Source organism: Nannobrachium achirus (genome assembly GCF_963921795.1).
Source record: "Nannobrachium achirus genome assembly, chromosome: 5".
Classification (NCBI taxonomy): Eukaryota; Metazoa; Chordata; class Actinopteri; order Myctophiformes; family Myctophidae; genus Nannobrachium; species Nannobrachium achirus.
The window spans coordinates 21427534-21440115 of record NC_137814.1 but is presented as its reverse complement, the minus strand read 5'-3'; the positions used below and the strand labels follow the sequence as shown (position 1 = coordinate 21440115).

Below are 12582 nucleotides of genomic sequence, written 5' to 3'. Positions count from 1 at the left end.
AAAGCCTGCGCCAACTGGTTGAGGGCAATGAATCAATGTTTCACCCTTAGACAGCTTGCAGATGCTTTCTCCAGCTCCTCTTTGAGGAGGAGGAGGAGGAGGAGGTATAGCCACTAGCTGGAACGTTTCTCCAGCTCCTCTTTGAGGAGGAGGAGGTATAGCCACTAGCTGGAACGTTTCTCCAGCTCCTCTTTGAGGAGGAGGAGGTATAGCCACTAGCTGGAACGCTACATGGGCTTCTTTCCCCTCGCTGAGCATGCCAAATGCTCCAAAACATGCCGGGCTGTTTCATTTTTAAACCGCATTTTCTTAACAGGAGAGGTGCTTCCCAAACGTGTCAGATATTCATTGGGCCAAATCACAGATCAAACGCTCGAACATTTCATCAAGAGGAACATATCTGAGAGCCTGAGTATTGAAGGTTCAGACGAAATAAAAATAAAAACATGGGTCTTAAGCTTCCGCTGATGATGGAATAAAAACACTTGTTTGTGAGTGTGTGTAGACTGATGAAAAGGCCTTCTTGGACACGCGATGAGCTTCAATACTATTTGGCTAGCAACACGTTTCTATCTCTTGGTCAAATTGCAAGCCTACTGTATGAGCCCGTACACAGACTGTAATAATATTACCACTCATATCAAAGACGCATTGTGGGATTGTAGATCGGCTATATTTGAAAAGCAGAAATATAAAAGTGTTTAAACTGTTCCATATTTGGCTGGGAACTGCCCGGACCCCACTTTGTGAACCATTGATTTACACAGACACCTTTTGTACGTTGACAAAGCGGGTCTGGTCTATGGAGCGTTTCGCTGTTTCTACATGTCATCTTTTCGACAACCAAACCTAACCCAAACCCTAACCCTAAATCCTCTGTGGGGTGTGAGGCGCTATCCTGCCGACGCTCCGTTGTCGGAATGTTGCGTTGTCGAAAGAGCGAGATTTCCCGCTGGTCTATGTTGCTCTTTTTTTTATCCAGATCTCAGAATTCTAAACCCATTGGGCTATTGACTGGATATAATGAGAATGAAGTGCAATGATGTGGAAATGCTGTTAATTGTGATTTGTTTCAGGGGGGGGGGGCTTTATTGACGGGGTGCAACTACAAAAGGATTTAAACCGCCCACAAGGCTGTGCGGTCTCTTGTGTTTTCAATGGTCTCCCCGGGAGAATACTCTCCTGTGGACCTCACTGTGCCTGTAAATTATTCAGATACAGTAAACACAGGGAAAAAACGTGTTTCACCAAGTGACTTCCTGAAAACAACAATGTGTGATTGCATCACGGACCCCCGCAGCCGCGTGAAAGTCATTTGGAAGCCGCGCTACTCTCGCTATTTCGCCGAGCAGGAAACTCACTGGGGAGTTGTTATAATCCCATAAGTCACCTGGCTCCATAGAGATGAAACGGCAAGGATTTGCTACCCTTACACCCTTGTTAACTCAAAGGCATTTAAGCGACTGTGTTTCAACGCACAACCAGATTAATTAAGAGCCGAGATGGAATGAGAAAAAAATGAAGACTCCCTCGTTGAAGCAATTTTTACATTCACCCTCTGTGTTAATTATCAATCTTAACGAAGTGGAGAAATGTTTTCACCTGCTCACAATTAGCTAAAGAAGTCCATGGGGCATAATGTAGTCCAGGGTATTTAAAATGTAGAAAGAGGGGAGAAATATGGGGGCACGGTGGCGCAGTTGGTAGCGCTGTCACCTCACAGCTAGAAGGTCCTGGGTTCGATTCCCGCTGGGGGACGCTGTGGTCGCTGGGGGCGTGTTCCCTCCTCCGTGTCATCAGCGCCCACACCCTAGGTGGGTTGGTGAAAGGGCCTTTCTGTGTGGAGTTTGCATGTTCTCCCCGTGTCTCCTAGGGTAGATACCCTCACAAAAAACATGCAGTAATCCTGGTCTCTATAATGCCTCCCCCTGGCCAGCCGGGGCGCCTGATGGAGGGAAAGGAATTGGTTGGAATAACGTGTTCCTTCCACGCACTTAAACGTCCAAACCGGGGAATTCCCCCCCTGTCGGGTGGAAATAAGCAACTTGGACTCCTCATGCAGTGAAGGAAGCATGAGGTCAGTCCGTTTAAAAAGAAATCTACATCTACAGCCTATTCATAAATATAGCCTCATTTATACTTATCAGCTATTTTCGGTGCGCAACAACAACAACTAAGTATAACACAGTCTTAAGTTTTGCCGACTTCAAGAGGAAGACGCTGCACTTTAAAGTATTTCACAAGACGCTAAAAGCGATCCTTTGTTGACTAAACGTTCAAACGTCGAGTTCATCTGTACACAAAGTACGTAGGCTACACTTCCCCTTCAAAAGTTCTGTCTAACAAGGGTGAAAATAAATACCTTAATGCAGATCTTTTTAAGGAACTCACAGGCATTTGTGTCCAAACTGAAAAGATCACAGAGCTAAATAATCAAAAAATAAACACGCTGTCCCATTAGTTTTTTGGAACTATAGCTGAATGCCATTTTCGTAATGAATCCCAACGGAAAGTACAGGTCAGCTGCCAACGTAACTGGAAATAGCAACAGTTGCCTCTTATTTATTTCTAAGCAAACAACCCCCCCCCCCCCCCAACTGCTTTCTGCTCCGTAGCCTACTTTCCCTCTGCCGCATGCTTCCTTGGGGATGCGAGAAATCCCCGGACAGCATTCCAAAACCTGTGCACGCAACAAACCTACTTACATGGGAATCACTTCCCCGGAATCACGGCGTGAATGGCCAGCGACCATGAAAAGACATGGTGGATGCCGCAATCCGCTCAGGTCCCATAAAGTGGTTATAATGTACCTGGTTCAATCGGTTCAGCGTAATCCTCTCTCCTTGGTAAAAAAGGAATAAACATTGTTGACCTTGGAAGGCGACAGCGCTGGGTCTGAGGGGGTCTTTTTAAAAGCCTGGCTGTGTAATTGAGCGGAGTGCCGGGGTGGCTGCCTTTGATGCTGTCCGAGTCACGTGCATGCATGTGCACAATTGCATATACGTATACGCACTTGTACGCACTCGCACACACATGCACACACACACGCACACACGCACGCATGCACACACGCACGCAAACAAGTACATAGTCAATTACAGAGGAAAGCAGAACATTCATGAGTGCACACAGTTAAACACACAACGTTTGAGTTTTCGAGCATGCACACATATGCACTGATACTGACACCCCACCACACACACACGCACACGCACACACACACACGCTGACACGCACACGCACAGGCAAAAGACCCAAATACCAGATGCCAGACAGACAACCACGGCTACAAGCAAAGCATGCATGCATGCGTATGTGATCTCAGGCTTGCTTGTGCGTGCACTAACACTCACACACACACACACACACACACACACACACACACACACACACACACACACACACACACACAGACACACACACACACACACACACACACACACACACACACACACACACACACACACACACACACACACACACACACACACACAGATGAGTCATCAGGCGGGGGCGCTAATATCAGCCAGGCATTGTGATAGAATGAGTGCAGTTTGAGAGCAGCCGTTGGCGTCATGATTGCCTTGGTCTCCCTACAGAGAGCAGAGATGACTCCTAGAAGCTTCAGGCCCTCGCAAAACAAGCGAGTCCAATGCAATCACTGTAACGGGTGGCCTCCACGTAACAGGATAACACGCAGGATGTCAATGGCTCACTGTTGGCATTACAGCTTGATTGATCCCAGATAAGAGGTCTCTTCGGTCCCCGGCAGTTCGTCGTTGTCGGGTGAAAACCTTGTATGTCCAGAACCATTCGTTTGCTTTTATCATTTTAAAAAACGATTTAAACTAGTGAAAACAGCCGATCTACCGAGCACTCAACGCCTCGCACCGCGAGGCGTTGTGTGCTTGTAGATCGGCTGTTTTCACTACTTTTGTGCGACGGCCTTGTATGATGAAGCAGGGCCTTACTTTGCGAAAGAACGTACAAATTTGAAACTTGGAGATACGAGGTTTCCGCCCGACAACGATGTATTGTATCTCCTAGTCCTACCCACCTACGGTATTATGTAAAATACTGAGCGTTCATTTGACTTGAGTGTTCAAATGTAACCAAATGGACCCATGAAGGTACATTTACTTTAGAGATACAGATGTGACATTTCACACGTCCTGCCATTGGCAAGACAGTAGGTTTCAAGTGGATTGGCAGAACATTGAGCTTGTAGATCAACTATTTTTGCTATTTTCATGACCTTCTCTGACTTGAAAGTTTAAATCTACCTATGACGATGGATTCTGCTTTTCAAAGGGAATGGAGTGGTTTCTTGCCATTTGCGGGTTTCTGCAAAAAAATGCTCCATTCTCAATAAAAATAGAAAGGCAAGGGGCGCTCGCTGGCCTACTGGTCCAGGCGCATACCTATTAGGCATTGCCACATAAGCCATGTTTCCATAAACGTATTCGAATTAGGGAAGCGATTTATCAGAAATGCGTATTAAGACAAAGCGAATTTGGCCTGTTTCCATTAAACTGATGAAATGCGATTCTTGGGAGATCCCGCGGGCTTGCACACAGTGCACAGAGCTGGGATGGGGCTGATTTTTTCAGACCGACGAGAGACGTGCAGATGCGAGCTGCTGTGAGCTTGTAGATCGGGCACATTTGGCTCACGCAACACGTGTGATGATGAAGGGTCACTACGTGTGTAACAACCGGTTTGTTTTGTGGGCTAACGCTATTAATGGACGTTAATTAAGCGTCGGGGGAAAGCGTTCAAGGAGGACGATATGGACCAGAACATCATAATGTATTCGCATTTATTGTCTGACCCGTTTCCATTCACAAATGTGCATTTAGTTTATTCGATAAAGCCTCAAAATCCACCTCCTCCAAGCGGATAAAAGTTTTTGCGGATAATGAAATTTTATTCGCATTTTGAAGTGTTTCCATAAAAAAGATTTGAATGCGCATTAAGAGGCTTTATGGAAACGCCACTATAGGCATGGATGCCTGGCGGCGGCGTCGGTTCGATTCTCAATCAGGACGGCCTCTGCCGCGTGTCACTCCCCATCTCTCCCCCCCGTTCCTGTCAGTCTACTGTCCTATCCTAGCCTAGTTCCAGACCCTGAATCGCTAGCCACACCCCTTTAAATTTTTTGTTTTGGCGATTCAGGTCTAGCATCGCTCTCATTGAAGAGGCCTGCCTCTGTTGAAAATCTGTACGGCGAATCAGCGTCGTGAATCAGCGTCTTGTGATCAGCGTGGGGTGGGGATTTCCCAGAACTCATGTGTGTTTCCAAGTACACCAGCGCCGCCGCAGTACCGTACCGCGCATCGCGTCGCGGTAAAATGCGGTAAATTGCGGTAAAATGCGATCGTATCGATCTCGCTATGAAACAACAGTAGCAGGCATGTTATGTTGTGTTTGATTACTAGTTCGTAGTGCTCCTATTCTGACTGTTTCTTTGGTTAGCAAGTAGCACTAGCAAGCAACAGGCTAGCCACTAGCCAGCCACACTGAACCAATCGCTGAAGACTGCCTTTTTTGGTAACGCCCATCCCTGCAATCACCTGGGGGGAAGCGACCTCAGACTGAATAATGGAGTGAAACGAAATGTCAATTCAGGCTGAGTGTCAGGCTAGTCCTATCCAATAAAAGCCCCAAAAACAAATCTTAAAAAAAAGAAAGGCAAAACACGGAAAGAAACCTGGGGGGAAAAAATGCTTTTGCAGGAAATTTTCTGAAAAGAGCAGTAAAGCCTGACTTGAAATGGCACATGTGTACCAACACACCTCTCTCTCATTCTGTCTCCATCCCTCTCTCTTTCACTCTGTCTCCATCCCTCTCTCTTTCACCCCTCCATCTTTCACCCCAGCACAGTGCAAGCAGATGACCAACCCCCGCACAGCACCTGCTTCTGCTCGTTAAAGAGTTTTCCATCGCCACCAACGGGGTCTCTGATCGATCTATATGCAAAATGCCTGAGACCTTGTAATTATCTACCATAATGAAATGTAATTCATGAAATCATCTATAAATATACTAAACTAGTGAAAACAGCCGATCTACAAGCACACAACGCCTCGCATCATGTGCTTGTAGATCTGCTGTTTTCACTAGTTTTGTGCGACAGAGGTTTCTGCCTGACAGTGACGATATTTTAGTGATTATGTTGCGAGAAACACGTTGAGATAATAGCCATTTTGGTTAGAACTGACTGAAAATAACTTTGTACTTCAAGTTTAAAATGATACTAAATATTTCTTCAAGTGTCCAAATAAATTCCAAATATTATCAAATGATCTCGCGGGCACCCCTGGACTGCCGTCGTGGCACCCCAGGGTGCCCCGTCACCCACTTTGAAAACCCCTGAACTACAGTATAATGATAATCTCCTGCCAAAACGAAGACACTGACTCACTTTCATATAAAGACATGGCTAAACACTGTTTAATCATGTCTTAACACATCATTTGACTTAATCGCACATTCACAAACACATTCACTTGGCTCAACACGCTTAACTTGACCCACATTTTGTGTGATGATAATAACTATGCAAAAGGATGACTAGGTTTCATTATTTAACTGGTACTGTAGTTCATAGCTGCCGGCACAAACAACCGAGTGAAGGCCAATCCAAATCTATATCTAAAATTAACAGCCCGTAACTTGAGGTTTACCTTGAAGAGGAAACAAAGCTGTGGACCTGTTGCGAGCTGAGTGCACGTTATTTTGTCCGTAACTGACGACAAGCATACGCTAACATAAAGGGGAAAGGTCTCACACCCGGTGCGAGGTTACGGGCTGTTAACCCATTTAGGCCAAGAATTATTGAATGCTTTAACCAGTGAAAAATAGCAGATATACAAGCTCACAGCGCGGCACCGAGTGCCTCGCTGCGAACTTGTAGATCTGCTATTTTTGAAAAAGTCGTGAAAATGTGTGCAAATCTTGAAATATATGTATTTTTAAAGCTAAGGTCTGTAACAAAGATTTTGAGATGGGGGTCCGTGGCCAAATAAACATCATTTTGGGGGTCCTTCACATGAAAAGGTTTGAGAACCACTGACATAGTAGTCTCTCAAGAACAGGCTAACTGAGCTCCATTTAAGTGAAAAGCACCTTTTCTTTGACGATGGCTGGCCAGATTGCTGACATAGAAAGATAGGTTTTTCAAAAAAACCTTAAAAGGATTCAAAAGACACTTATAGAATCGGATCAAATTCAAATTTTCATGATTTAAAAAAAATAGCAGATCTACAAGCTCACAGCGCGGCACCGAGTGCCGGTTGTGAGCTTGTATATCTGCTATTTTTCAATAGTTAAAGCATAAAATAATGATACACTATAATGTGTACCCGTTCTAAATGGGTTTTAAATGACCCGCGCGCTAGATTGAACATTATGCACTTTTTTACAGCGATGGCCCACGCCTACTCTATAACATTAGGATGTTATATGAAGGTGCGAAATCTGTTGATTGTTCATTACTCGCGCAACAGACCGCTGAAATTCACACTCGCACAAGTCGGCAGCGGGCAGCCGGCCAGACGCAGCTCTGCGGCGGTGCTGTCTGCCTGCCCGCTCCTCTCGCAATATGGCACTAGTAGGCAGACCTGTGCCCGCGGAACATTTGGCAGCGCTCTGAGGACACATGGGACAATTGTGCCTCCCCGCAGCTCGAGGGATGGCTGTGCCGGGTACACCCGCTCATGTTAATGTTCTCGTCGAGTGGCATTTTTCGAAAATGACTCTTAAATGCTTTTTTTCTTTTTGTCATCAGCCACACAGTGTTATTTTATCAGTTTGTAACTCAGAGTGTAGAAATGGGTTACATTAGACACTGCGGACTGTGCGGCAGGCAGTATGAGAGGGGCTTTTCCTCTTCAATGAGCGGTCGTCGGAGTTCAGATAAACACGGAGAAGTGCTTGAAACAAGGGAAATGTGCATGCGTTCTTTTACCTGGGTTGACGTCCTAGCAATACGTCAACGCAGTAAACCCAAGCCATCTGGTCCTCCAAGGAGGCGCAAGTCATCGCTAGCAGCTATTTGCAAACAACATTTGACCCAGGTGTGGTGAGTTTGTGTGTGTGTGTGTGTGTGTGTGTGTGTGCGTGCGTGCGTGCGTGCGTGCGTGCGTGCGTGCGTGCGTGCGTGCGTGCGTGCGTGCGTGTGCGTGTGCGTGTGGAGAGGTTGCAGTATACAGCACATAAAGGAACATATGTGTGCTACACAGCTGTGAAATCAATGTACAACACCATTTTCATCTGTGCGCCTGTGCATCGACAGAAGTAATAATGTACTCATACAGAATGCATGGAAGTGGTACTTATACACAAATGGCAAACACAAACTTATACACATGTCGTTTGTGCGCCGCCACGCTTTTATGTCTCTGCTTCACTCACTCTGGGTGAATCGTGGTGGGTTGTCGTTGACGTCGGACAGCCGGACGGTCACCGTAGTGGTCCCGGAAAGACCCCCCAAGTGGCCCCCCATGTCCTTGGCTTGCAGCACCACGTGATACTCGTCCTGGGTCTCCCTGTCCATGTCGGGCACGGCCGTGCGCAGGATACCTGTGGAGCACAGGGATGGCAAACACCCGTGATGCATACCATCGTTTGTTCAGGTGGAAAACGTGAATGTCCAAAACCGTTCGTTTTGTATTTATCATTTTAAAGACGATTTAAACGAGTTAAAATAGCTGATCTACAAGCTTGTAGATCGGCTATTTTCACTAGTCTTGACTCTTGTGCGGCGGCCTTCTATGGTGAATCAGTGCTTTACTTTATGAATAAACGTACACATTTGAAACTTGGAGATACGAGGATTCTGTCCGACAGTGACGATATAGTCTAAGTGAGACGGACTGTTTGTTGACTCACAATTTCCAACGCTTCCGCCTGCCCTAAACAGTACGTCGAGGTGCTGAAAATGCGTAAAGAATAAAGTGGATGTCATGCTTCGCCTTTGCAGTGACGTAAATAGGCCCTACGGTAAATCAAATTAGTCAAAGCCTTTCTGGCTCGCTCATTAGCAGAAATGGAAATGCATAAATATATTTTAAAGATTGTTGTAAATGTGTCTTGAGACCGGAAATTACAAACAGACGACAGCTTTTAAAAGCCGCAGTTACAGATTGTATGTGGCAATCTAAGAATGTGGGAGAGTTGTCTGGTTTGAGAGATTACGTGACAACACAGATGTGCACGCACGCATGCACGCATGGCACGGCACGCACGCACAGATGTGCACACGCACGCACGCGCGCGCACGCACGCACGCACGCACGCACGCACGCACGCACGCACGCACGCACGCACGCACGCACGCACGCACGCACGCACGCACGCACGCACGCACGCACGCACGCACGCACACACACACACACACACACACACACACACACACACACACACACACACACACACACACACACACACACACACACACACACACACACACACACACACACACACACACACACACACACACACACACACACACACACACACGCATTCACAACTCGTGGGAAGATAGATGCGCTCTTGCAGAAACACAGACATGTAAACAGATTGTCTGAACTCTCTCTCTCTCCATGGTGCATGCACACACAGGAACGCACACCCTGCCCACGCACACACACTTGGAATCAATCACTTCCTTCCATTTAAATGGCCTGCCTCCTCCTGCTACATGTGATTGGTTGTGGCACATCAACCACTGGCTGTGCGCAACCAACAGCAGCCAAAGCGGTCGGGTGCAGGCTATAGCTTGGCAGCTCAAGGAGAATCACGTTCAACAAGGGTCGCTCTGCACGCTAACAAATACAGGGGGACGCGTCCAGGGTTCTGAGTAGAATGCATTAGCAACTAAAAGGAATGTATGAGTTATGCACGGTGGTGAAGTGTGCAATTTATTTGACTTAGACCTTTGGAGATGGAATAGGGGAGAAATTAAGTGATGCGAAAGAGAGAGGGAGAGAGAGCATGCAAGAGAGAATGGAACAGAAGAGGAGAGGAGACACATTCGGAATACTAAAGCTGCACTAGAGATACACACTAATGCAGCCTGGGTGGTATTAGGCTTATACAGTATTCCCCGGATTAGCATTTCAAAAGGCCCCCGCGACTCCCTTGACTCACTGCAGGGGGTCCCTCACAATCGGTTACAATGCACTGACTGACAATGCACTGCTAGTACGAACACCAGTCACCCTTGGACCCCTGACACGGGCAAAGTCACGTGGCGCGTGCAGGGGCGTCACAAGGAGGGGGAGAGTTACTAGGGCCCTAAGGTGGAGGGGCCTACATTATTTTATACTTTAGCTATTGAAAAATAGCCACACGGTGCCGCGCTGCGAGCTTGTAGATCTGCTATTTTTTAAAAGTCGTGAAAATGTGTTAAAATCTTTGAATATAATATATTCAAAAATTTGTTACAAATGTTTGCTTAAGCGAAAATTTGTAACTCAAATGTTGCTTCTGGGGGGTCCCTGGAACTAAATATTTTGATATGGGGGTCCGTGGCCAAATACATATCATTTTGGGGGTCCTTCACATGAAAAGGTTTGAGCACCACTGACATAGAAATATACTGTAGGTCCCCCCCCCCCCCCCCCCAAAAAAAAAATCACGATTTTTCTAAAATAGCAGATCTACAAGCTCGCTGTCAGCTTGTAATATCTGCTATTTCTCAATAGTTAAAGCACAAAATAACGCGTAATAATAATGCGTTCCCAGTCTAAAAATGGGTTACCCCTCCCCCTATGAAGAACATTCATGGAGGGGGCCCGCAGTGAATCCTTGTACCCGGGGCCCAGAATTTGGTGCGACGCCCCTGGGCGCGTGGAAACTCGAAGCACAAGAGAGATACTAGGGAATAAGAAGAGACATTCCTGCATAGGGCTGCTCAACTCTCTAATGACTCTATATCATAAGCATCAGCCAGCTACACATCTTGCTATCTACGACAGTATAGTATCTACGATGTGCGTCAGAAGCACAGCGCTATTAAAAAGAGATATATTACCATGTCCCAGTTTCATACTCCATATAGGCTAAACTAATTCTGAACGTGTTTTGAGTATGACACACATCCACAGTGGAAAAAACTATCAAATACAGCAGGGTTCCCCAATTAGTTTCCCCCAAGGGCCCGAATCATGTCTAGGGTACCAAGCCGAGGGCCACAACATTGCAGGGGGCGACGGTGGCGTTCCCGCTGCTCCTGCGACAGTTCAGATATCGTCGTTGTCGGGTGAAAATCTTGTATGTCCAAAACCGTTTGTTTTGCATTTATCATTTTAAAAATGATTTAAACTAGTGAAAACAGCCGATCTACAAGCACACAACGCCTCGCGGTGCGAGGCGTTGTGTGCTTGTAGATCGGCTGTTTTCACTACTTTTGTGCGACGGCCTTGTATGATGAAGCAGGGCTTTACTTTGCGAAAGAACTTACAAATTTGGAGATACAAGGTTTCCACACGACAACGACGATATGCTAGTGTTGTTGCTGCCCTTTTTCCACCATTATTACTGGGGTTGGTGGGGGCCAGACAGTAGCCCCCCGCGGGCCGCAAATGGCCCGCGGGCCGCCTATTGGGGAACCCAGAAATACAGTATACATTCAAATGCCCATACAGTATGTACTAGAGGTGTAACGATACATTCGAGCAACGACACGATACGTATCACGATACATGGTTGACAATACGATTACATGGACGATATTGGTTCATTCATGGCAAAAGAAGAAATTAAATCTGTGTGAAACGTGTCAATAGTGCATGGGAAAATTCTATCTATCTATGGATATAAATAAGTAAACACTGTGATTCTCTAGCAAATGCATGGACATTATATTTCAACACATATGGACAAACCCACTCCTTGACATGAACACAGAGATTACACACATTTATTGATAGACCAAGAGTAGCTATGTGGAATGGAAAAGTAATTAAACCCCTCTTTTTCATTTTCCTTCTTAAAATTGTTAAATACGAGGCACAAATACTTAGTTTCCACACAATCAATTAATTGCAATGCAAAACGATTCGATACCGATTATCTGCATTGTAAAACGATACCGATACGATACAAATCCAAAACGGTACGATATATGCTTTTGCATATCGATATATTAGATCATTGCAAATTAAAATCGATTGTTCAATTCAGTTACTACAGTATATTGTTACACCCCTAGTATGTACTGTATACTACTGTAATCACTGGGTTTCACTTGTGGTGTGATGTTCACACTAGCGGGAGACTTAAGCCTCGAACAGAGTCGGGTCCTAGTGCGGTGTAGTCTTTTTGAGCGTTAACGTTGTAGTTTTATGACTCAAAAAGACTACACCGCACTTGACCCGACTCTGTTCGAGGCTTTACAGTATTCACAGCTGGAAGCAGGTAATTAATCAACTCTCATCGTTGAGAGCGTAAAATCTGCAATCTCCAAGGAGAAGGAACCGAAACAGAGAGAAAAGGGGGGGGGGGGGGGGGGGGGGACTGACTGAAAAGCTATATTTGCAGTTGTTTAGGGCTACTGCATATAGATTTAAAATTTTA

General features: G+C 45.9%; 1 protein-coding gene across 1 annotated transcript in view; it reads right to left on the bottom strand.

The window, feature by feature from the left end:
* The window catches only part of cdh24b (cadherin 24, type 2b), a gene marked incomplete at both ends in the record, with an annotated part of 166442 nt that overhangs the window by 138536 nt on the left and 15324 nt on the right, over positions 1-12582 (bottom strand). Inside the window, 1 exon segment of the mRNA XM_080725629.1 lies at positions 8416-8583. Coding sequence (XP_080581755.1) covers positions 8416-8583 — 168 coding nt within the window.